The sequence below is a fragment of the Mus caroli genome, unplaced genomic scaffold (genome assembly GCF_978045245.1).
Source record: "Mus caroli unplaced genomic scaffold, Mus_caroli_1 scaffold_39, whole genome shotgun sequence".
Classification (NCBI taxonomy): domain Eukaryota; kingdom Metazoa; phylum Chordata; class Mammalia; order Rodentia; family Muridae; genus Mus; species Mus caroli.
This window is the reverse complement of record NW_028227294.1, coordinates 788,607-814,956: the sequence shown is the minus strand read 5'-3', so window position 1 is coordinate 814,956 and position 26,350 is coordinate 788,607. Positions and strand designations below refer to the sequence as shown.

The following is a 26,350-nucleotide window of genomic DNA, read 5'->3' as shown; positions in this document are numbered from 1 at the left end:
TATTTTTTTTTTGTTTTTTTGAGACTGTTTCTTTTTGTAGCTCTAACATTCCTGGAACTCACTCTCAAGACCAGGCTGCCCTCAAACTCAGAAATCTGCCTGCTTCTGCCTCCCCAGTGCTGGGATTAAATGCAAGGGCCATCACTGCCCAGCGACCCTAAAATACTTAATAAACACTTTTAAAAACAAAAACTACAATTCTATAAAAAAAAAAAAGCAAGAATTCTAATAATACACCCAAAATTCTAAAACACTAAAAATTGCCCTAAAATTCAACAAAAACTCAAGAACCCTAGAAAGACCTCAAAAATTATAAAACCATAAAAAAAACCCTATGGCATTAAAAAAATTGCCGAAAACACTGAGAAAAATCCTAAAATCATCTTTTATAGGAAAGAATCCTTAAGAAAATAAAATAAAAGCATAAAATGGAATAAAAATAAAATCCTTAATAAAAACATTTTAAAAACGTAAAAAACCCACAAAAATTCTAATTTTTTAAAAAACCTTTAAACAACCTAAAATAATAATAAAACATCTCTAGAACCCTAAAAGACATGAAAAACCCTTAACCCTAAAAAAAACATATAATGTTAAAAAACGATCCTTCTAGAAACCTATAAAGCTGTAAAACTAAAGCACAAAAATCTAAAAAAAAAAAAAAAAAATTTTAGAAAACAACATAAAAGAACCCTAAATTACTAAAACACCCTAAAATCCTTTATAAAAAAACTTAAAAAAGCCCTAAAACACTAAAAACAACAACAACAACAACAAAAAAATCAACTCTGAAAAAAATCAAGAACTCTAAAAAGATTGTGCCAGAATTCCTAAAACCATAAAAATCCCAAATTTAAAACAAAAAAACCTAAAAATACATCAAAATCCTGAAACTCTAGAAAAACCCTAAATTCCTATTTAAAAAAAAAAAAAAACGAAACTATAAAACGTTAAAATTCTAAATGAAATCTTGAAAACTTAAAAAGAATCCTAAATCTGTATAAGAAAAAAAAAAAAGAAAGAAAAAAAAACCTTAAAAGTATTGTTAAAAAAAAAAACTTAAAGAACCTAAAAACCCTAAAACTCTAAAATGGAAACAGAACCTGAAACCATTAAAAAAAAAAAAAAAAAAAAAAACCAAACAAACAAACAAAAAAATAAATAAAAAATAAAAAATCCTTTGTAAAAAACCTAAAAAGACACTAAAAACATTAAAAGCATACAAAGAAAACCTCAAAGCTTTAAAAAATCATATAAATGTAAATATACATACACCTACACCTACATCTACACCTACACCTACACCTACACATACACATACACATATATTAGTTTTTTAGAACAGTGATTTAGAGATTTTAGGCATTAAGTGTTTTAGTATATGTTTAGTGTTGTTTTGTTTTTGTTTTTTTTTCTTTGTTTATTAAGAACCAGGCCAGCCTGGTGTTCAGAGTGATTTCCATGACTGCCAGGGTATACACAGAGAAGCCCAGTCACCAAAATCACACACAAATTAAAAAAAATAATAATAAGACGAAAAGAGGATTTAAAGATAGAAGGAAATTGAGAAAGAAGGAGAGACAGAAACATAGAAAAAGAAAGACAGAATTACATAGATAGATAGATAGATAGATAGATAGATAGATAGATAGATAATAATAAGAAAGAAAGAAAGAAAGAAAGAAAGAAAGAAAGAAAGAAAGAAAGAAAGAAAGAAAGAAAGAAAGAAAGACAGACAGACAGACAGACAAACAAACAAATATATATATTCAAGGACATTTCTGCTATGTGTGTATTTATTTTAGATTTCTAGAATTTTTAAAATTTTTGTATAGTTTTTACAAGAGTGATTTAGAGTTTTTGTTGTTTCATTTTTGTTTGTTTGTTTGTATTTGTTTTGTTTTCAGGCTTCTAGTGTATTTTTACAGTTTTATCTTTTTTTTGTAGTTTAATTTAGGATTTGGGGTTTAATTTAGGCTTTACTTTAATTCATGTTCTTTTGAACATTTTACTGTATTTCTTAGGGGTTGTTATTGTTTTTGTTCAAGCGTCTAGTGTATTTTTAGTGTTTTTTTTTTCATTTGAATCACTTTATTGCATTTTTGAATTTGCGGTTTAATTGAATTTTTCTTTTATTTCATTTTTTTAACACATTACTGTATTGCTTAGGTTTCTGTTGTTGTTGTTGTTTTTCTACTTGATTTTTTCTAAAAAAAAAATTTAGGTTTTTATATTTGAGGTTTCAACATTTTGGGTTTCCCAGGCAATGTTTGACTATGTCTTTAACCCAAGCAATTGGGAGAGAGAGGTAGGTATTTTTTTTTACTTAAAGTTCAGCAAGTCTCCACAGGGAGCTGAAAGACAACCAGAGATACACAGAGAAATTTAATCTCCAAAACTCAAGAGAGAGAGAGAGAGAGAGAGAGAGAGAGAGAGAGAGAGAGAGAGACAGATAGACAGAGAGACAGAGAGACAGAGAGAGAGAAATAGAAAGAAACAAAAAACAAAGACGAAAAGAAAGAAGAAAGAAAGAAACAAACAAACAAAGAAACAAACAAAGAAACAATGAAACAAAGAAACAGATAAAGAAGGTAGGAAGGAAGGAAGGAAGGAAGGAAGGAAGGAAGGAAGGAAGGAAGGAAGGAAGGAAGGAAGGAAGGAAGGAAGGAAGGAAGGAATAAAGGCAGGCAGGCAGACAGGCAGACAGGCAGATGGTAAGTGAGGCAGGCAGGCAAATAGTCAGAAAGAAAGAGAGGGAGAGACAGTGAGAAAGACAGAGAGAATGAGACAGAAAGAGACAGAGAGACAGAGAGACAAATAGCAAGAGAGACAGAGAGACAGAGACAGAGAGAGAAAGAGAGGAGAGAGAGAGAGGAGAGAGAGGAGGGAGAGGAAGGAATGAAGGAAGGAAGCAAGGAAGGGAATAAGGAAGGCAAGAAGAATGGAGTGTTCCAAGGCGAAGAGGATGATTCAATGTGTACAGCTATCAATATTTCCTACACTAACTCTATGGCTGCTGACAATTTATCTGCAGGAAGGGGCCAATGGTCAAGTCAGACAGGGGTATCATCTTTCCATGTAATCTTATCTGCCTGAGGAGCAGGGAGAGCAATTTTCCTTATGAAAAATAGGAGTCATAACCTAAACCTGGTTGATCTATTGGGGGTGGCCTTTATTGGTGCAGGCATCCCTTGGCTATTTTTACCCAGTCTGTGTCCATGGAGTTAACATGGAATATGCATTTGTTGAGTAATGACTCCATTGGTACTGCACATAATGACTCTCATTTGAGAAAGAATGTCTCTTCTCCATAAATTAATGGGCAGACCAGGGACAACATAAGGCTGAATAGAACCAGAATCTCCTTCATCATCTTCCCAAGTCAATAACTCTGAACTCTGGAGAGTATTCCTTGATTGTCCAATTCCCTGTAAATGAGTTAAAGAGGTCTTTAATGGCCAAGTAGCAGGCCAGGCAGTTTGTAAAATCATAGGAGAATCTGCACCTGAGTCTAAAAGGTCCTCAACGCTCTTGCCATTTATCTTAAGGCAGAGTGTAGGGCAATCTTTGGTAATTGCTTGTACCCAATACAGATCTGATGACCCTGGCTGTGAAGAACCACGATGTGTGCCCATTGCTGGATCGGAAGTATCTAAAGGTAGAGGCAAGGCTTGAGCTAAACGTTGCCCTTTGATACAGAAATTGGTCTTTGAGAGGCACTAACTAAAATTTTAATTTCTCAGGTGTAGTAATTATCTACTACTGAGGGATGGACAGTAAGTCCTTTCAAAGTGGCAGAAGCACGCCCTAATATATAATAATAATAACAATAATAATAATAATAATAAATAATAAGTATCAGGTGAAGGAGGGCCATAGACCCCATAGGGAGGATATAAACGCCATGCTCAGGTGTTAAATTTGCACTGGTGGCAGAACACAAGTTCAGTCCTGCGCTGCCTGTCATGGCTCTGGAGAGACCAGTGGCTGATTTGTCTGCTGGCTGTACCCCGTGTCTGGGAGAAATGCGATGGTTTTTGGGACTTGGTCTGTCCCCCATATCCGTTTCCCTGAACGGGAGGCAGGGGATTCCCAGATGCATCTGTCTGAGCTCTGCAAGTGTTTACCCAATGCTGGCCGTTTTTGCAGTGTGGACAAAGAAAATAAGGCCATGTAGGCCGAAAAGAACGGTCAGTAGGTTGTGCTGGAGCACCGTTAAGGGAGGGCACAGTGGGACACTTTCATGCAAATTGTCCATGCTAGCTACACTTAAAACAACTAGTTTGTAGGCCAGCTTGCTGAAGAGCCTTGCCTATTGCCATAAGAGGTTGAAGAGCTGCACCCATTGCAAGATTGACTGTCTTGGACATCTTGTAAGGGAACACGACAAATATGAATCATCTCATTAAGATCTTTGTCCCTAATCTTACCAGGCAGGACTGCCTTACAAGCCGAATTAGCATTCTCAAAAGCCAGTTGTTTTACAAGATTATTGTCTGCATCTGAAAGGAAATAAAACTTGAGACCTGTGATTCATGTAATGTATGTCAAATAGCCCAAAGTGTTGTTTGTGAGCTTTGAAACCTGGGGCTGAGAACATAGCAGAACAGACCAGGACATGCCAAGGCAGGCCCATTACCACCCTATCTCCCTCCCCCCTCTCTGAACTCAGGCTGCTGATGTTTAAATGGACCAATTATGTGAAACCATGCAAATTCCTCCCCCAGCCCCACTCCTTTTCTATAAAAAACCCTAGCTTCCAAGCCTCGTGGTCGAATCAACTGTCTCCTGTGTGAGATACATTTCGACCCGGAGCTCCACCATTAAAATACCTCGTGTTGTTACATCAAGGCGTTGTGTTCTATTCGTGATTCTTGGGTGCATGCCGAATCGGGAGTTGAGTGGGGGTTTCCCCACTAGGTTCTTTCATTTATAGGTACCAAAGAGATCTGCTTGACACCCAGGAACCCCGAAGGACCCCTTGGAGGTACGTTTGTTTGTGTGAGTCTTGTTATGTTGTCTGTTGTCTAAGTGTCTAAGTGTGGCACTGCTGAATTTGTGTCTTAGTTTTTCAGTTCTGAGATTGTGGGTTTGAGCCCCACCTGTGTTACCAGTTCTGGTATTCTGTATTCTGGCAGCTGCCACTGAGGACCATAAGGACCCTAGTGGCTGTGGGAAGAGGACGGTCTATTTCCCCACAGGCTGCACCCCTGGAAGACATTCCGAGGGAGACCATGGAGTGCCCAGGGTACGGAACAGTCAGGAGGACCTGGCTGTTGCCTGGCAGAGTGAAGAAGAGTGAGTGCTCTTCCTGCCAGCGGAGTGGACACGGAATCCCACTCCGTCAGAGGTAGCATTTGGCTGGTTGTATAAGTCCAGACGCGGACGGGTGTGTTTGGATGTCTTAGTGTTTTCTGTCTCTGTCATTGTGTTGTGTTTATTCTTATTCTTCACTATGGGACAGACTGTGTCTACTTCTTTATTCTTTGACTAGGGACCATTGAACGGACGTTAGGGCTAGAGGACAAAATTTGTCAGTAACAGTGAAGAAAAAGCCATGGATGACTTTCTATTCCTCGGAATGGCCTGTTTTTGGAGTAGGTTGGCAAGCAGAAGGAATTTTTTACTTACCCACCATAAGGGCTGTGAAGGCCATTGTTTTTCAGGAGGGGCCGGGGTCGTATCCAGAGCATCAACCGTACATCACAGTATGGGAGGACTTGGCTCGCTACCCATCCCCGTGGGTTCGCCCATTCCTCCGACCTCTCCGCCCTGGCACCAAGATTCTAGCCATCTGAGAAAATGGTGAGAAAGAGAAACCAAAACCACTGCGCAGGGGAGATTTTGATAGCAGCACACCAGTGATGAAATACCCCAAGATCTATCCAGAGATTGAAGAACCCCCTGAGTGGCCTGACACCCCTCAACCCCCACCATATGCTACCCAGCCCCAACCTTCAGCTCCCTAGGGACCCCTGCCTCAGGCCCCGGCCGGAGGAGGGGGTCCCTCCACAGGAACAAGGAGCCGGAAAGGAGTCACTCCTGAGGGGCCTGAGGATTCAACCTTGGTGCTCCCCCTCAGGGCTATTGGAGCTCCCCCTGCTGATCTGAACAGTCTACAGCCCCTACAGTATTGGCCTTTTTCCTCTTCTGACCTCTATAACTGGAAAGCTAATCACCCCCCTTTTTCAGAGAACCCTGTAGGACTCACTGGGTTGGTTGAATCATTAATCTATTCACACCAGCCGACCTGAGATCACTGCCAGCAGCTTCTGCAGACTCTATTCACAACCGAGGAGAGAGAGAGAATTCTCCTCGAGGCTCAGAAAAACGTCCGAGATGAGGCTGGGCGCCCTGTCCAAACTCCAGCTGAAATAGATGAAGGATTCCCGCTAACCCGGCCACAATGGGATTATAATATGGCACCAGGTAGGGAATGACTGTCCAATTATTGCTGGGTCCTAGTGGCGGGTCTCTAAGGTGTTCTCTGGCAGCCCACGAATCTGGCCAAGGTAAGAGAGGTTATGCAGGGAGCGACTAAGCCCCCCTCAGTCTTCCTCGAAAGGCTCATGGATGCTTATAGGATATATACCCCATTCGACCCCACGTAAGGGTCAAAGGGCCTCAGTACTTATGGCCTTCATTGGACAGTTGGCTCCTGACATTACGAAGAAGTTACAGCGAATTGGGGGCTTGCAGGATTACACCATAAGGGATGTAGTTAGAGAGGCAGAGAAAGTGTATCATAGGAGAGAAACAGAAGATGAAAAGTTAGAGAGAGAGAAAAGAGAGAAAAGAGAGGATGAGGATAGGAGAGACAGGATGCAAGAAAAGGTTTTGACTAGGATCCTGGCCGCAGTAGGAGAAAGAGATAAAGGAAGAAGAGGTAGACATTCATGAAACCTGGGAGACAAAAGACAGCAGGGACCAAGGAGACCCTGAGAAGGCAGACAGTGCCTGGAGAGGAACGAATGCACATATTGCAAGGAAATGGGCCACTGGAAGTGCGACTGTCCGAAAACAAAAACAAACAAACAAACAAACAAACAAACAAACAAACAAAAACCAAGAGGTAAAGGTGCTTTCTCTTGGAGAAGATGAAGACTAGGGGGGAAAGGGGCTTGGACCCCCTCCCCTAGCCTAGGGTAAACTTAGAAGTGGAGAGGACCCCCGAGGATTTTCTAGTCGACATGGGAGCCGAATTTTCAGTACTCAAAACTCCTCTAGGAAAAGTGAAGAAAAATGAAAAAACCTTGGTGTTTGGGGCCACGGGACAAAAAATGCATCCATGGACCACATCCCAAGTAGTAGACATAGGGTGAAATTGAGTAACTCACTTGTTTCTAGTCATTCCAGAGTGTCCTATGCCTTTATTGGGGAGAGACTTACTAACCAGTTAAAAGCACAAATAACTTTCACCTCTCATAGGCCGGAGGTTTTCTGGGGAATAAAAGTGCCCCAGACTCTAGAGCTGTCTTTACAACTAGGAGAGGAATATCGACTTTACCAAAATAAAGTAAAGCCCCATGAGAGATTACAGGACTGGTTGAATCGATACCCTCAGGTGTGGGCAGAGACGAGAGAAGTGGGGATGGCAAAACTGGTCCCCCCCGTGGTGATTGAACTTAAGTCCAGGGCCACCCCTATAGGGGTCCGACAATATCCCATGTTCAGAGAAGCTCAAGAGGGTATATGCCCCCAAATCAACAAACTGCTGCAACAAGGCATTTTGGTTCCATGCAAATCCCCTTGGAACACTCCTCTACTTCCAGTAAAAAAAACAGGGACCAGTGACTACCGTCCAGTCCAGGCTGCCTCAGGGATTCAAGAACTCGCCCACTTTGTTCGATGAAGCCCTACACCGAGATCTTGCTCTTTTCTGAGCCAATAACCAACAGGTGACTCTTCTACAATATGTAGATGACCTGCTCCTAGCTGCAGAAACACGCCAGGACTGTGAAATTGGGAACCATAACCTCCTGGGCGAGTTAGGTAAGCTGGTCTATAGGGCCTCTGCTAAAAAGGCTCAGTTATGCCAGATAGAAGTGACCTACCTAGGATATGTCCTAAGAGATGGACAACGGTGGCTCACAGAAGCCAGAAATCAAGCTGTTATGCAGATCCCGGGCCCAACCACTGCTTGCCAGGTAAGAGAGTTCCTGGGGACTGCCGGGTTTTGCAGACTCTGGATTCCGGATTTGCCTCACTGGCAGCTCGCTTGTATCCACTAACCAAAGAGAAAGGGGAATTCACCTGGACCAGGGAACATCAGCTAGCCTTTGAACTCTCAAAAAGGCACTGCTGCAGGCTCCAGAATTGGCCCTGCCAGATTTAAACAAACCTTTCACCCTATACATTGATGAAAGAAATGGAGTGGCAAGGGGAGTCCTTACCCGGGTTTTGGGACCATGGAAGTGCCCGGTAGCCTACTTATCAAAGAAACTGGACTCTGTGGCCAGTGGATGGCCCTCCTGCCTGCGAGCGATAGCAGCCACGGCTGTGCTATTAAGAGATGCTGACAAACTGACTATGGGCCAGAATGTTACCATAGTGGCCCCACACTCTCTTGAGAGCATCGTCAGGCAACCACTGGACCGCTGGATGACCAATGCCCAATGCGCGAATGACGCTTTACCAGAGCCTATTGCTAACAGAGCGAGTAAGTTTCGCACCCCCAGCCATTCTCAACACTGCCTCCTTACTACCTGAGGCTAACGAGACCCCTGCACATAAGTGTGAAGAAATACTGGCAGAAGAGACTGGAATCTGGCCAGACCTCACAGACCAACCTTGGCCAGGGGCGATGACTTGGTTCACGGACGGAAGCAGCTTTGTAGTAGAAGGTAAGCAGAGGGCTGGGGCAGCAGTAGTGGATGGAAAGTCTGTCATATGGGCCAGCAGCCTACCGGATGGTACATCAGCTCAAAAAGGGGAACGAATTGCACTAATTCAAGCCATAAGGTGGCAGAAGGAAGGACTCTTAATGTCTATACCGACAGTCGGTATGCTTTTGCCACGGCTCATAGTCACCGAGCAATATACCGACACCGTGGACTGCTGACATCTGCCAGGAAAGATATCAAAAATAAAGAAGAAATTCTCAGCTTATTAGAAGCTGTTCATTTGCCCCGTTGGGTGGCAATTATCCATTGCCCAGGACAACAGAAGGGAACTGGGCCCGTTGAAAAAGGAAATCAAATGGCAGACCAAGAAGCTAAAAAAGCAGCCCAAGGGCCAATTACTGGTGATGAGAACCCAACAGCCTGCTGCTGAGGAAATAAATAAAAGAACCCTCACAGAAGAAGAGGGGCGAGATTACTTAGCTAACATACAACATCTGACTCATTTAGGAACTAAAAAAATACTAAAATTGGTTAGTAAGTCCCTCTATTACATTCCTGGATTAAAGAGAATTGTGGAGGAGATAATAAAAAACTTCCTTGCTTGTGCACTTACCAATGCTGAGTCTAGTAAACTCCAGGAAGGAAAACAACTGCGAGTAGACAGGCCTGGAGCCTACTGGGAAACTGACTTCACTGAGGTTAAACCAACTAGGTATGGAAATAAATACCTCCTAGTTTTTATAGACACCTTCTCGGGATGAGTCGAAGCGTTCCCCACCAAGAAAGAAATGGCTAATGTAGTGGTCAAGAAGATACTTGAAGAAATCCTTCCCCGCTTTGGGATACCTAAGGTAATGGGGTCAGACAATGGACCTGCCTTCGTCTCCCAGGTAAGTCAGGGATTGGCCAGGCAACTGGGGACAAATTGGAAAATACATTGTGCATACAGACTCCAGAGTTCAGGACAGGTAGAGAGGATGAACAGAACCCTAAAGAAGACTCTGAATAAAATAGCCTTAGAATCCAGCGGAAGTGATTGGACAGCCGTTCTCGCTTATGCCTTGTTCAGGGTTCAGAATACACCTGGACCCCTTGACCTAACTCCATTTAAGTTAATGTATGGGGCGTCCCCACCCATTTTTATGACTGTAGGGGATAGGAATCGCCCGGATGTGTCTTTCTCTCCTTCTTCTAGTATTTTGGCTCGATTAAAAGCTCTCAAAATAGTAAGAAAAGAGGTCTGGGAACAGCTAAAAGAAACCTATGTTGCTGGTGACACACAGGTGCCGCACCAGTTTGAAGTAGGAGACGCAGTCCTGGTGAGGAGACACCAAGCGGGAAACCTAGATCCGAGGTGGAAGGGACCCTACTTGGTGCTACTGACAACGCCCACCGTGGTCAAAGTGGAAGGAATCCCCACTTGGGTCCATGCTTCCCACGTCAAGAGAGCACCCCCTGGAGTCAGCCATGATGAGTGGGCTTTGGAGTAGACTACTAACCCTTTTAAGTTGTGCCTGCTTCATAGGAGCAATCCCAAAGGACTTCAACCCCCCACAGTCCTGTTGAACAAATGTGGGAGGTACTCAATGAGGGGGGTAGGGCTGTAAGGACAATCGCCAAGGTACACCCTCTGTGGACTTGGTGGCCTGATCTTTTCCCTGACATCTGTAAGTTGGCTATAGGAGCCCCTACTGGATGGGACTTGGAGGGGTACTCTGACATTCAGAGGGCACCTTTAACACCCCGTCCGTACGTAGAAAAACATCCGAGAGACCCATGGGGTGGTTGCTCTAACCAAAGGGATAGAAGTATGCTTTGAACCCATTCCTTCTTTGTCTGTCCCGGGCCCCACCAAAGTCAATCCCTTAATCCAACATGTGGAGGTAAGGCTGACTTCTTTTACAAGAGCTGGGGTTGGGAGATTTCAGGTACAGCCAACTGGAAGCCCTCCTCAAGCTGGGAATATATTAGAGTAACAGCCAACTATTCCCTAGCGTCTTATGTACCTGGAGGATTTGACCTAGACGAGTGTACTGACTGGTGCCATCCGCACCATGTCACCTTTACTGAACCAGGGAAAAGAGCTCTGGGATGGACAAAATGGTATACCTGGGGTCTTAGGATTTACAAGTAAAGATATGATGAGGGATTATTGTTCACTATCAGATTAAAAATAGAGACCCCCCTACAATCCTTTAGGCCCCCCAACCAAGTCCACACCCTTCACCCATACTATTACTCAGCGTACTCCATTGATTGCAGACCACCTTAGTATGGCTGCTATCACCCAACCTCCCACTCCTCAGGTACCTCTAACTATTACCACTGAGATTCCTTCAACAAGACAGAGGATGTTTAACCTACTGAGAGGAGCCGTTTATGCCCTTAATAGAACTGATCCAAGGGCTACTGAGGACTGCTGGCTATCCCTGTCCTCGGGTCCGCCTTATTATGAAGAAATTGCCTTCAATGGAGATTTCAACAGAATCAGCAGCCATAATTCCTGCTCTTGGGGAACAGGACAAAAACTGACCCTGACTGATGTATCTGTGAGGAGTCCAGGTCTCTGTATAGGCACCCCAATTTCCACTCACAAACACCTATGCAGACAAATTCAGTCTGTGTCCAGAATGGAAGCTAATTACTATCTTGTATCTTCCCCGGTTGGATGGTGGGCTTGCAATACAGGACTTACTCCCTGTGTATCAACTAAGGTTTTTAATTCAACTCATGATTTTTGTGTCATGATCTAGCTGTTACCCCGCATATATTATCACCCTGCATCCAGTTTAGAAGAAAGCTATGCTGGCCGGTGGTCGAAAAGAGAACCAATTACTTTAACCCTGGCTGCATTCATGGGAATAGGTATGGCAGTAGGAGTGGGGACAGAAGTGTCAGCTTTGATAGAAGGAAGACAGGGAATTCAGTCTTTGAGGGATGCTGTCAATGAAGACCTAACGGCAATAGAAAAGTCCATTGATGCTTTAGAAAAATCTTTGACCTCCCTGTCTGAGGTAGTTTTGTAGAACAGGAGAGGCCTTTATTTGTTGTTCCTAAAAGAAGGAGGACTGTGTGCCGCCCTTAAAGAAGAGTGCTGCTTCTATGCAGATCATACAGGAAGAGTTAGAGACTCTATGCAGAAACTGAGAGAAAGATTAGAGTGAAGGAAATGGGAATTTGATGCTCAAAGTGGGTGGTTTGAGACGTGGTTTGAATTATGACCATCTTGGATAACTTCTTTGATTTCCGCTGTAGCTGGACCAATCCTTATGATATGCTTAGCTTTAGTTTTCGGCCCCTGTATAATAAATAGAGGAATGGCTTTCATCCAGAGTAGAATTGATACAGTAAAACTCATGGTTCTTCAGAGACAATATCAACATATAGTTCAGGTAAATGAAGAGTTAGGGGACACCAATCTCTAAAATTCTATGATTAGAATTAGTCTAAACAGAAGAAGAGGGGAATGAAAGGAAATAGAACTTGAGACCTGTGATTCATGTAATGTATGTCAAATAGCCCAAAGAGTTGTTTGTGAGCTTTGAAACCTGGGGCTGAGAACACAGAAGAACAGATCAAGACATGCCCGGGCAGGCCCATTGCCTCCCTATCTCCCACCCCTCTGACCTCAGGCTGCTAATGTTTAAATGGACCAATCATGTGAAACCGTGCCAATTCCTCCCCCAGCCTCACTCTTTTTCTATAAAAACACCTAGCTTCCAAGCCTCGTGGTCTAATCCACTGTCTCCTGTGTGAGATGCGTGGAGCTCCGCCATTAAAATACCTCTTGTTGTTACATCAAGTCCTTGTGTTCTATTCGTGATTCTTGGGTGCACGCTGAATCGGGAGTTGAGTGGGGGTTTCCCCACTAGGTTCTTTCACATCCTCATGACCTAAGGTCCTTTTTGCAGCCTCAAGCAAATGACTAACACATTCACTAAAGTCTTCTTGGGTTCCTTGAATGATTTTAGTTAAAGGGGAAATAATGGAACCTTTTATAGGAATAGCATGCCAAGTTCCCAATGTTGTGTTAGCAGTTTAAGCCAAGAGACCCACTGGGCAAATTCTGCCTGGCCTTAGCTAAATATTTTTCTTGACCAGAAAGCTTTTCCAAGGTCCAGTCAGTCCAGGCACTGGAGGGTTTTTCTGATTATCTACTGCAATGGTCTGGCACCTATTGAGGAAATCAACCCTCCATGAGAAAAACTATCCTCGAGTTAACACAGTTTAAATCTCTTTGATCCAATCACTACTGGGAGGGCTTCTAGGAGTGAAAGCATATAAGGGGCAGATTGACCATAAGTTCTAACCGTAGAGTTACGCTCTTTTAAGTCTTTAAAACTTAGCTTACGAAACTCTGTCTGTTGAATAGGGACAGTTAATTCTTCTTCTTGATTTCTACTTCATTATCACTCTCATAATCTTCTCCACCCTCGCTGTTAGTGTCTACAGAGAAATTGGCATGGGGCACTTCTAAAGGTCCTATTTCTGCAGAAGGAGATTTGGCACAGGTGGCTGGGGGCTGCTCCTCCGCCATAGAAGTGGGCAGGTCACAACTAGCAGTTCTCTTGGAGCGAGTCATTACAAGGAAAGCCAATGTTTTGGTTTTTATGGCTCACTGAGCTTTCTTTTTTATGCCTCCTGAAACTGCGCCTGGAGGAGGAACAAGGATAGTCTGTTTTAAGCAATTTTAGAGTGAAGCTAGCTCTTTAGAAAGGCGAGCATACTGCTGCTGTAGCTTTAGTACTTCTTGTAATCCTGCTACCTGAGACACCAGCTTATCCTTAGCAGCAATGAGAATAGAAACCTGTAAACCTGACACCATGGTGCAGAAGCACTAATAGGCAGCAGATAGGGAGGGGCACTGCAGGGAGGGGCTGAAGCAAGACAGCAGCTCAGGTTTACTGGGCGAACTACCTCTTTCTCTAAAGTGTCTGAGTCCTCTGAAATTAAAGGGCTTTAAGCCAAATATTTCTTAAAGACTGGATTGATCAGTGGTGGATTGCCCTGGGCGGGCTGCTCAGACAAAGTGGTTACCTGGACATGTGGATAAAGAGCAGCCTGTGGGACTTCAGACCTGTCTGCAGCTTTTGGAGGCTTTGTAGTAGGGAGGGAGCCCTCTAAAGCTTCCTGAGACAAGGTATAGAGGCAATATTCTGCAACTGACAAAAGGTGCTGTTTCTCTGGATCATCAGCTGCATTTTATACCAAATCACGGAATAAACTCCAATAAGTAAATAAATTCTCAGGGACAGCATCGCATCAGGGCCCTGCTTTGCCAAAATTTCATTTAGTCCTCTACCTACTCTTCTCCATTTCTTACAATGTATCTCTGCTCCAACTATAAAAAAAAACATGGACATGCCTGGTCTATGAAAACAAAATAAAAGTTTATCAAATCTTACTTTTTAACTCTATCTCCTCTTTCCATGAGAGCTGTCTTTAAGCAAATTATAAAGGCTGCTTCCTTTGATAGTTTGTTTCCCAGTTCCTGTAGTGGAGATGAATCAACTCATCAAGGACTTTTCTCTCTTCTATGAGCAGTGGAAGGGGTCCTTTACTACTTCTAAATTCTTGGGGTCAGGACAAACTTCTCTGGAACCTGCACTGGAAGGAAATAAGATCCAAAACTCGCCCTCACATTGGGTGCCCCTTATCCAGTCCCATAGGGTTCAGTTATACATGGGTGCGAGTGGTACTGCAAACCTGGGAGGAAATGGGATTGGAAGGGGAAGAAAAGCTAGAAACCAAGCAGAGGGTCCTATTAAGTCTCCATTTATTAGGCTGATGTGTCTGGTTTTAAAGCATACATCCCGGGGAATAGGAAGGGGTCGAGGGGGAATTTAACAAAGAACAAAGAAATACCCTATAAGAAGCCAAAAAACCCTAAATTCTTTTTTTTAAAAACTTTCAAAAATCTAAAAACACCCTAAAACTCTAAAAGAAAAAATCTTGAAACTCTAAAAAATCCGTAAAACCCTAAAAATAACCCTACAGACTTTTTTAAAAAATCAAAAATATTAAAAAACCCTAATTTTTTTAAAGTCCTAAAAAAAAAATCCTAAAACAAACAAACAAACAAACAAACAACAAAACAAAAACAAAAACAAAAACAAAAACAAAAACAAAAACAAAAACAAAAACAAAAACAAAAACAAAAACAAAAACAAAAACTTGCAGGAGATTTTAAAACACTAAAAAAAAAAAAAATACCCTAAATTTCTAAAAAAAAAATAAAATAAAATAAAATAAAAACTTAGGACCCCCAAACCCAAAAACAATACTCAAAAACAAAACACTATAACCTTCAAATAAACATATATTTATGTTATATATATATATATATATATATATATAAACATTACAATGAACCTAAAACCCTAAAATAAACAAGTAAACCCTAATCCCTAAAAAAAAAACCTACATTTCTAAAAAAAAAAAATAATATAATAAATAAATAAATAAATAAAATAAAATAAAATCTTCGGAACCAGAAACGCAAAACCAATACTCAAAAACAATAATCTATAACCTTTGAATAAACATATATATATATATATATATATATACATATATATAAACATATATATATATATATATATATATATACATATATATATATATATATAAAACATTACAATGTACATTAAACCCTAAAATAAACCAGGAAACCCTAATCCCTAAAATGAAACAAACGACAAAAAAAAGAGAAACACAAAATAAAAACACACAATTACAACTCTGAAAAACCCTAAATTTCTAAAAAAAATTTTAGAACCCTAAAAAAATTCCTTAAAAAATTTTTCAAAAACCCTGAATTTCCCCCCAAATCTTGAAATCTTAAAAAAAGAAACCTAAATACCTATAATGCTAAAAAACACTGATTCTAAATAAAATTCTTTAATTCAGAAAAACCTAACCCCCCCAAAAAATCCCTAAAATTCCAAAAAAAAAAAAAAATCCCTAACACACACACACAGACAGACACCCAAAAATCTTAAATAACAATATAAAACCTAACACCCTAAGGCTGTAAAATAATCCATGAAACACAATAAAACAAACAAACAAACAAACAAACAAACAAACAAACAAAGCAACTTTAAACTTCTAAAAAAAAAACTCTAGAAATCGAAAAACAACCTTCAAAAATACATAAGACCCCCAAAACCCCAAAATTACCCTAAAGATTTTTATGAAAATCCTAAAAAAAATCCTAAATCCTTATAAAACTAAAAAATTAAAAAATAAACTCATTTTTAAAATACACATAAAAATCCCTAAAATCAGAAAAAAACTAAAAAAAATAAACTGTGAAAAAAATTATAAAAGCCTAAAAAGAAGCCCTAAAAATAACTTAAAAAAAAAAAAAAACAGACCATAACATCCCCAAACCCTAAAATTATTTAAAAATCAAAAAAAAAAAACCCTGAAACCCTAAAAAAAATTAAAGAATTAAACCAAAAAAAAATTTAAATCTTCTTTAAAAAACCTGAAAAATCCCTAAAAACCCTAAAATTAAAAACAAAAACAAAGACAAAAACAAAAACAAAAATGAAGCTTTAAAAAAAATCACCAAAAATCCAAAATTCTTTTTTAAAACTCAAGAATGATAAAAAGACCCCCCCAAAAACCCTAAAATCCTAAAAAAAAACCTCCTAAAATATATTAAAAGTACTTAAAATACATCAAAACCCTGAATCTCCCCAAATCTCTGAAACACACTTTAAAAAACGTATAAAATCCTAATAACCTGAATATAAAAACTGAAATCCTAAAAAGAATCCTAAATTGAAATATATATATATATATATATATATATATATATATATATATATATATATATATATATATATATAACCAAAATAAACCCAAGAACCCTACAAAGACCCTAAAACAAAAACCAAAAATCACTCAAATAACTTAAAGCCGTAAAAAAAAAAAGAAAAAACAACAAACAAACAAAATACAACCAAAAAAAAAACATATAAAACATAAAAACAAAACAAAACAAAACAAAACAAGAACTCTTAAGAAATCCTAAAACATTCTAAAAACCTAAAAAAAAAAACTAAAATTCTACAAAACCTCAAGAACCCTAAAAAAAAATGTAAAACTATAAGAAAAAACCCTAAGGCTCCAAAAAAAATCCCCAAAATTTAAAAACACCATAAAATTCCTTTAAAAACTTATACAAACAAGAAAACACCATGAAATTTCTTTTTAAAAAAAAAAACTTCAAAAAAATCCTAAATCACTAAGAAAATTCCTATAATTCTGAAAAACTGAAGAACACTAAAAAGACACAAAAAACACTAAAACCATAAAAAACCTAAAATCCTTTAAAAAGAAAAAGCTAAAAACCCATCAAAACACTGAAATCCAAAAAAAAAAACTTAAACGATGTAAAACATACCAACAAAACTTTAAAGCCCTAAATAAAAACCTGAAACCCTAAAGAGAATGCTAAAGTTCTAAAAAAAATAAATAAATAAAATAAAAAAAAAAAATAAAAAATTAAAAAAAAAAACTCTAAAATTCTAAAAATAAAATAAAATAAATTACAAGAAATCTAAGATGAGAGCATTCCCTGCTTATAGACTATTGTAAGGCAGCTGTTTAACTTTCACAATTTTGGGTGAGGTATTCCGGGATTATCAGATTGAGTAAAGGGGATTATTCCTCCAGATGATCCTGAATCACATGCTTTTGAAGAGTCAGGACTAGTGGTACTCAATTTTCCCAATATTGTGGCCCTTTAAAACACAGCTCCCAAATCGTAATGTTATCTCATTGCAAATTCAAACTATAATTTTGTTATAGTCATTGATTGTAATGTATATATCTTATAAACAAGATATATGATATGGAACACTTGTATCAGGGTTGTTTGAGCACTGAGAGGAGTCTCAACCCATGGTTTGAAAACCATTAGTCTAGACACGATGGGGGTACCATTACCAATGTATAATGTTTATCTAGTGTTGCTGGGCAGATGTCTCCCACCCTTGAACGCAGAGGGTTTTTCAAGAACAGGCTTCTTCTGAGTCTCCAACCTTCTTTCCACACCTGTACAGCTTGTTGATGATCACTGATGTATCAAATGGCCTTACTTAGTAAATTAAAGTAATCCAGTTATCTCTTAAATTCTAGAAAATGGTGATTATAAAAATGGTTCCACTAGCTAAAACAGTGGCTGGCACTCTTCCTAGGCATCCCTTATGTAGTGTCCCTTTATATCTCCAAGGCCAACAGCAGATGGCTGAGTCCCTGCTGGGCTGTAACTCTCTAATGTATTCTCACCCACTATGCACCTTTCTTTCATGAAGAGATCACATGATAACACTGAACTCATCTCGTCTTTAGTCAGCACAAATAGCCTAATTATTTTCCCCTATGGCTCAGTTGATCATGATTCTGAGACATAATCATACATGTTGTATTGACAAAAACAATGACAGTGATTTCTAGTATATAATAAAGCCTATTTTGCATGACTACTTTTCAGGAGTCAGGAAATTCAAGAAGAAGACACTATCAGTAGATAAAGAAATTCTAGTGAGATGTTGAAATCACAGAAGGGATCCAATGGGCTAGAAAGACAAAAGAGGGAACCAAACTCCCTGTCATAATTAAACCTTTTCTATGACAGCATTATTCATTGATTTTTATTTGTAGGTCCTATCCCTCCTGACCCAGTCCAATTTTTCCTAATATATTAAAACCTGAGGATTAGTCTACAGAAAATTACATTTGGGGAAACACATTCAAACAACATATGAAGGTGAATATTTGAAAACCTATAGTCATGTGGGGGCATTTTTCTTTCTACCTCATGTACACTTAAAATCTGTAGCTACTTCCTTCCCTATGAAAGCATGGCAGCCCACTGAGTGACGTGTGTTTAGGGTGAATAATGTTATACAAAGATGTAAACACCTTGCCATATCCTATCAACCATATCTAGCCCAAAATGCAACATTCACATGAGAGTAGAAACATAAAAATAAATTTTATAGTATCTTGAAGCTAAAATTCCCAATTTAATCAAACCATCATTTAGAATCTTCTACTTAATACCAATGTGCTTTAAGTGTACAAGTCACTGGACTTTGTTGTGACTCTTTTCACAGGTTTATACTGTCCTTTAACCATCTTCATCCTCCCCACTATTCTCCATTTCTACCTGCTCAACCCCCCCCCTGCTGCTGCCCATACTCTTTCAAAATATCTCCTTTCATTTAATGTGCCTTATTAAAATTATAATTTGACAATTGTCATTTTGAGTTTGGCTTGTCTCACCTAACATAATTCCCATTCCCATCTATTCTTTCTGAAAACAAAACCCTTCACTAGTAAACTTAGATGAGAAATAACTCTGTCTCTCTCTCTGTCTCTCTGTCTCTCTGTCTCTCTGTGTCTGTCTCTCGGTCTCTCTGTCTCTCTGTCTCTCTGTCTCTGTCTGTCTCTCTCTCTCTATCTCTGTCTATCTCTGTCTCTCTGTCTCTCTGTCTCTGTCTCTGTCTCTGTCTCTGTCTCTCTCTCTCTCTCACACACACACACTCACTCTCTCTCTCATTTTAAGAAATTCATCATGTGGTTGACATCTATATTTCCTCCATAGCTTCTCTATTTCACACATTATAACAATCAACATTGATAATATGGATGTTTAGTGGTCCTTCTTAGATTATTATTGGAACGAAAATCAAACTGGGAAGATAGTACCTCAGATGAAGGCTGCCCCCATCACACTGACATGTGGCCACATCTATAAGGAATGATCCTTTGTTGATGGCTGAGCTGGAAGAGTCTAACTAATTAGTTAGTGTCATCCACTATGAAGAGGATGTACAGTGTGGTGGGGACAGTGGAGGAGACTGAAAAAGATTTTTTGAAGAACTGAAGATCTATGTGGCATGAACAATTAAAGTGCCCTCTAATTTGTAAGTAAATTCCATACTTACCTGTGTCCAGTATTCTGTCAACCCATATTTCAAAAGTAAAATTACATTATCTATTTCATCCTGTTTTACTGCATTCAATCTATGAAATTCCTTGTAAACAGAAATGGTGGTAAATTTTAAAGAACTTTAAAATGTTACTGTTAGATATCATGTTGTTTTGTTTATCTCAAATTTGTAAGCAGGCCCAAGGACTATGATTTCCTTGCACTTTGCAAAGAATCCATAATTCATGATTGCCATTGGCTTCAATACAAGGTATTCAATCCTGTCAAATTCCAGCTTTCTTTGAATAAAAAATTTTCTTCCTCTAACTGTGGGTTTTGATAAAATGAATAGTGTGCTATCTAGTGTGTTGCCTCAAGAGTCTGGCAACATTTCTGATTCCAAGAACAGCTTAAAGATAACCAAAGGGGAAGATTGTTACAGGGAAAATAACCACCAAGAATGCTGGTGTGTCAGACACTGAAGACGTTCACAGAAGGAAAATAGAAACAACCCCCCTAAAAAAACACGAATAAACAAACAAACAAACAAACAAATACACAATAAAAATGATACAAGAGTGAATCTACTTGGGCAGAATGTGAATCAGGTAATCAGGCCATTTTTGTGGGGATTTATTTTGGATTTCTAGGAGGCCATATGAAAATGTAAATTCTAGATGCTCAATGTTTCTGAGTGTAACTCCAGATGGAACCAGCCTGATAGAGGTTCTATGATGTAAGCTGAGATAGGGTGATGTCACAGAGCACTGGTCAGAGTTTGCACATCTATTCCACTTGGAGACACTAGAATTCCTTGAAGCTGGGTTCAATATCTTCACAGTGGTGTGTGAATGCCAGGTCAGCTCCTGACCCATAAAGTTGTTCCAGAGGCTTTTGGTGCCTGGCCTGGTTCAGAAGACAGAATCTTGAAAACTAGGACATTTGTTTGGGGTATGTATATTTATGGAGTATCTTGGACTCTCATGGCTCCTTAAGGATATATGTTTCCCCTCCTACAGTGAGTAACTGTACATTCTAATTTCTCCCATGTTTTGGATCTAGGAGGGTGGATGGTTTAGGTTATTTGATCTCCTGAGTTTATTAACCTTGCTAACAATATCTCCTTCAGAATTCCACTAATATGCCAAAACTCCCCTTTGTCCATGTGCATTTTAGAAGATATTACTTCTAAATGGCTGATATGGCATGGACTTGTTGAGATCTTGTTGAAGTCGGAGATGCAATGGCTTCAATAATATGCCTGGGACTGGGTCTGGAGACACAATACAGAAGGCCAGTTGTGTGCTCTGTCCCTAGGTAGATATTTGTGAAAGTAGCCACCTAGCTCAGAACATGCAAATACAAGAGAGGTATGGTGACAACTCTGGCTCATTTTTTAATTCTATTCTGCTTGATCCTTGAGGGCAACAGACATACCAACTTCCACACTGACCTACCCATTTAAGGAAAGTTTCCTCAGCAGAGGAAAATTAGCTCAGGGCTGAAGAAATTTTTATCTGAGTATGTTATTCTGAGCTCTAGAGAATTACTTGTTAATTTCCCTATGTTCATTTCCTGGAATCCCTTGTTCGTTGGTTTATTGGTTTGTTTAATTTTATTTTGAGTTTCTCTGTGTGTAGCTATGGCTGTCAGACCAGGCTAGCCTTGATGTCACAAAGGTCAGCCTCCCACTGCCCCTTGAAATCTGGGATTAAAGACTTAGGTCACGACCATCTCCTATTAAATTCTCTTTTTATTCCTTTGTTTTCTTTGTTTGTTTTTTGTTATTTTGTTCTTTGTTTTGTTTGTTTGTTTGTTTTGTTGTTTTTGATCTATTTGAAACAGGAATACTCTGTATGTCACTGGCTGCCCTGGGTCTAACTTTGTATCTGTGGCTGTCCTGGGATTCACCCTGTAGACCAGGATGGCCTTGAACTCAAAAACCACATACCTGTTCATCCCAATTGCTGGGTTTAAGGGCTGGGGCCACCATGGCCTAGCAAACCTAAAAATATAAAACAACAAAATTAAAACCCTAAAATTTTAAATAAATATTCAAGAACAAACACACACACATACACACATACACACAAAAAACAAAAACAAAAATGAAAACAAAAACAAATCATTAAAATACTAAAAAAGAAACCAAAAAACTAAAACAAAACAAAACAAAAAACACACACACACACAAAAATCAAAAAACAAAAAAACACCCAAACCCTGGAGCCTAAATAAAATGCCAATAGCCTAAAACACACTAAAATACTAAACGAATAAAGAAAAAAACAAAAAAATGAGAAAAAAAAAACACTAAAAACACACTGGAAGACTGAAAAAAAAAAAAAAAACCCTGTTATAAAAACCCTACAAACCCTAAAAAACAAAAATAAAAAAACTCAAATTATATATATATATATATACAAGAAGCCAAAACGGTCCCTAAAATTCTTTCCATTCTCTCTTTTTTTTTTCTTTCCTTCATTTCTTCCTCCCTCCCTCCCTCCCTCCCTCCCTCCCTCCCTCCCTCCCTCCCTCCCTCCCTCCTTTCTTTCTTTCTTTCTTTCTTTCTTTCTTTCTTTCTTTCTTTCTTTCTTTCTTTCTGTCTTTTTTTGAGGTTTTGGAGACTGTGGTTCTCTTTCTATCTCTGACTGTCCTGGAGCTCACTCTGAAGCCAAGGCTGGCCTTGAAATAAAAATTTCACCTACCTCTTTCTCTCAATTGGTGGGTTAAATGCATGGGCCACCATTGCTTGGTAAGTCTAAAACTATGAAATGCCAAAATTAAAATCATCAAATATAAATAAATATTCAAGAACAACAATAACAACAACTAAGAAGAACGTTGAAATATTAAAAGAAATAAATTCCCAGAATACTAAATGAAACCCAATACCCTGAAATACATTAAAAAATCCTTTAATAAAAACAGAAAGAAAAAAAAAACCCTAAAAATACATTAGAAAGGAAAAAAAAACTGTAAAACACTCTTCTAAAACCCTACAAACCATAAAACAAAACAAAACAAAACCCTAAAATTAAAAAAAAAAAAAACCAAAAAAAACCAAAGATGCCAAAAATGGCCCTAAAGTTTGATTCTTTCTTTCTTTTACACTATCTTTCTCTCTTTCTTCCTTCCTTTCTTTCATTCTTCCTTTCTTTCTTTCTTTCTTTCTTTCTTTTTCTTTCTATCATTTCTCCCTTTCTTTCTTTCTTTTTTTTTCAAAACCAGTAAAATGAATAAATAAATAAATAAAATTTAAAATAGAATGCTGAAAAAAAAAACCCTAAAATTCGAAAAAAAAAAAAAAAAAGAAAAGAAAAGAAAAGAAAAAATACACAAGTATTCAAAAATATCCCTAAAATTGATCAGTTTCCGGAAGCATGGTAGAATGCTGGCAGATGTTAGAGTAGTAGTTAAGAACTACATTCTCATCCATAGGCAGAGAAAGTGACACTGAGCTTGGTGTGGGCTTTTGACTCTTCAAAGGCTACACTCAATAGGACACTTCTTCAAACAAAGCCATGTCTCCTAATCTTCTCAAATATAATAACAATCCGTGGTCACTAAAAATACAAAAATATATACATATGGGGTTCACACCATTTTTTTTATTAGACCAGCTGCTACCAGATAGTGAGATAGATGGTAAGAATGAAATGGGTATTAGATGTAAGGTAACATGATGTATAGAAAATTATTGTAGGTTCTCAAGAAAAAAATCTAAGGGACTACTACAATGTTAAGCAAGCTGAAAAATTTAGAGTAAGACAGGGTCCCAAATATAATAAAAGTATGATATAGCAAACTTTTGCTAAAGGATTAAGTTTTCCTTCTGAAATAACTTATTTTCCTTACACTTCAATTTTATTGACAATATTATTCATTCTTAAAGAAACTGTTTTCATTATTGTTTTCTTGGTGCCATGTATGGAAATAGTCTATTGATTCAAAGAGATGATAATTCCTACAGTATAAAACACCCACATTTCATGAGAAATTTAACTGATATAAGTACAGACATCACAGGGCCTAGATAAATATACTAAAGACCTATTGTGATGGCTACTCTTGGTTGTCAACCTCTGGAGTGAACTACAATCAAGAAATTTAGAACAAACCTGTGGGATTTCTTGGGAGGGAGGGACTTGGTTTGAACCATTGAGTCAAGAAGAAACATGCTATTAATCTGGATCTTGAGGCAGGAATACACTCCTCTGCTGGAGCCTACAAAAGGACATGGAAAAGGAAAGCTTCTTATTCTTGCCTTCTTGCTCTTGCTTTGCTAGCAAGTGCATTCCTTCTCTGTCATTTCATCCACCCACTCCAGTATATGTGTGTGTGTGTGCTTGAACGTGTGTTTGTACGTGTGCTCGTGTGTCTGTGTGTGTATTAGGTTGTGTGTGAAGCTGTGTGTATGTGTTTGCCTATGAGTGTATGTGTGTGCATGTAACGGTATGTAAACAGAAAGAGAAGATCTTTTTCCCTAGAGAACCTTTACTAACCCACCTATAAAAATATTTTGTTAATTACAAAAGCCTCTTCTTACAGGAATGGTGGCTTTGACAGCTAAGAGAGTTCTCAAGCGGAATTTTCATATGTGAAATTTGTCCATGTTAAGAAAAGTGATAGAAAACTGTTTTACCTGGCTTCCAGTGACATCTTCTATGGATGGTCATAACACTTTGATTCAAAGGGAAAAATGATGGTGGAATAGTGAATATTTAAAAAAAAATTGCTGTTTCTTGGCAAGTAAAATCTGTAGAAAATTGATCATATTCATCAGCATATTATGAAGCTATATTTTTTATGTTTACTTATTTTTATTGGATATTTTATTTATTTACACTTCAAATGTTATCTCCTTTCCTGGTTTCCCGCCTCTCAGAAACTCTGTATCCCATCCTCTCTCCCCCTGCTCAAAAGAGGGTGTTCCTCTACTCACCCACCCACACCCACTCCCTGATCTCAACTTTCCTCCACTGGGGCATCTATCATGCCATGAAGCTGTATTTTATATCTTCACAGTCAACATTTTCCAACTTTGAACTGGTCCCATCCATTGAATCAAGGAGGCAAGCATAAAGACCATTATGTGGTAAGTTGCAACTGTCGAGTCCTGAAGGTATTTATAGAACGTAGCTTAATTTCTGGTATTTAAATTATTCTTAATATTTAAGCCTTCAATTTGGAGAGGGATAGTTGGCCATGATTCTTAACATAGTAATGATGCCATAAACATTAATATTCCTCTAGAATAGTTCTATACATGAACTTTGGGAAAAAATATGGAGACATAAAATCTCCCTTTTCATAGGAATAATATTAGAAGGAGGAAATAATAGACAAACAAGTACATTATATCTAATGGGTAGTTACAAGCACAGAAATTGCCCAAAGAAAAGAAAAAACAAATCTAAAATTTGATCTGTGTGTTTTAAATATTGGGAAAAAAATCTCAATATTAAATGCTTTCTCGATAGAAAAGAAAAATGGGGAGTATATATTTAACTGTCCACATAAAAGAAAGAAAGAAACAAACAAACAAGCAAATAAACAAAAATGGTTGACAGAAAAAAGTCCTCTGTGTGTGTGTGTGTGTGTGTGTGTGTGTGTGTGTGTGTGTGTGTGTGAATGTTTTCATATATGGAATAAAGGAAAAAACCAAAATGGTAAGTGATATTGTAAAATATGAAAACAAAATTTACTACATTCACACAATGGATAAAGAAGAAAATATTATTGTATATTACAGCATCTGGAAAACAGTATTATGAGAAATAAAAGAGAAAACCAACATATTATACCATTAACTGCGTCATCCAGAAATGAGGAGTGACTGCTTAAATGGTTTACAGAACTTAGAAGATGATGGCACATTACCTAAATATTATCACTACGATGTAAATGCATTTTACATTAAAAGGGTAAATGTTATAAATAAATCTAAGTGAAGCTTTTATTTTAAAATGTTCCTTTAGAGTCCTTTGGTAAAATATACAAACCCATAGACATTCTGTTTTTCCTGTAGGATGTCTCAACTTTGTATTACTTTCCCATTTCAGTCTTATTTCAAATAGTGAAGATTAATATGAAGCACATCTAAAGTATGAAGGGAAGAGTTTTTTGAACATTCAAAGAAATGTCCAGGATAAATAAATTGTTTTTAACAAAATTCAAAGAGATGTAACATGAAAAGACAGAATCAACAACGAAAAGGCTTCCTTTTCTACCATACTATTCCTTTTGGGGGGTGTTATGAACACAAAAAGAAAGTCTATAGGCAGGCCTGCTTTTTACATTGCAAGCATCAACACCTTTTAGGGACAAATCAGACACTATCCTGGCCCCCCCGCACCCTTTCCCACCCCCACCCCACCCCCAGTTTAGGATGAGAGGCAGCTCCTGCCTTGTCTGTAGTTATAATGCTTGTTTCTATTTCGTCACGGTTGTGCAATAATTTCCCCGACTGCCTGAGGACAGCTATGCCCCCGCCATTTGTGCCTAGGCCAGTGTTTATCCAACAGTCAAATCACCTCCATTCAGCCTATATACC

The 26,350-nt window shown here is 38.5% G+C and overlaps 1 protein-coding gene across 1 annotated transcript in view; it reads right to left on the bottom strand.

Moving 5' to 3' along the window:
- LOC146999787 (Y-linked testis-specific protein 1-like) overlaps positions 1-21,787 on the bottom strand; it is a 62,026-nt gene extending 40,239 nt beyond the window's left edge. Inside the window, exon 1 of the mRNA XM_085834442.1 lies at positions 21,746-21,787. Within this exon, the coding sequence (XP_085690568.1) occupies positions 21,746-21,787 (42 nt within the window). The remainder of the gene's footprint in view (positions 1-21,745) is intronic.
- Positions 21,788-26,350: the final 4,563 nt, after the last annotated feature.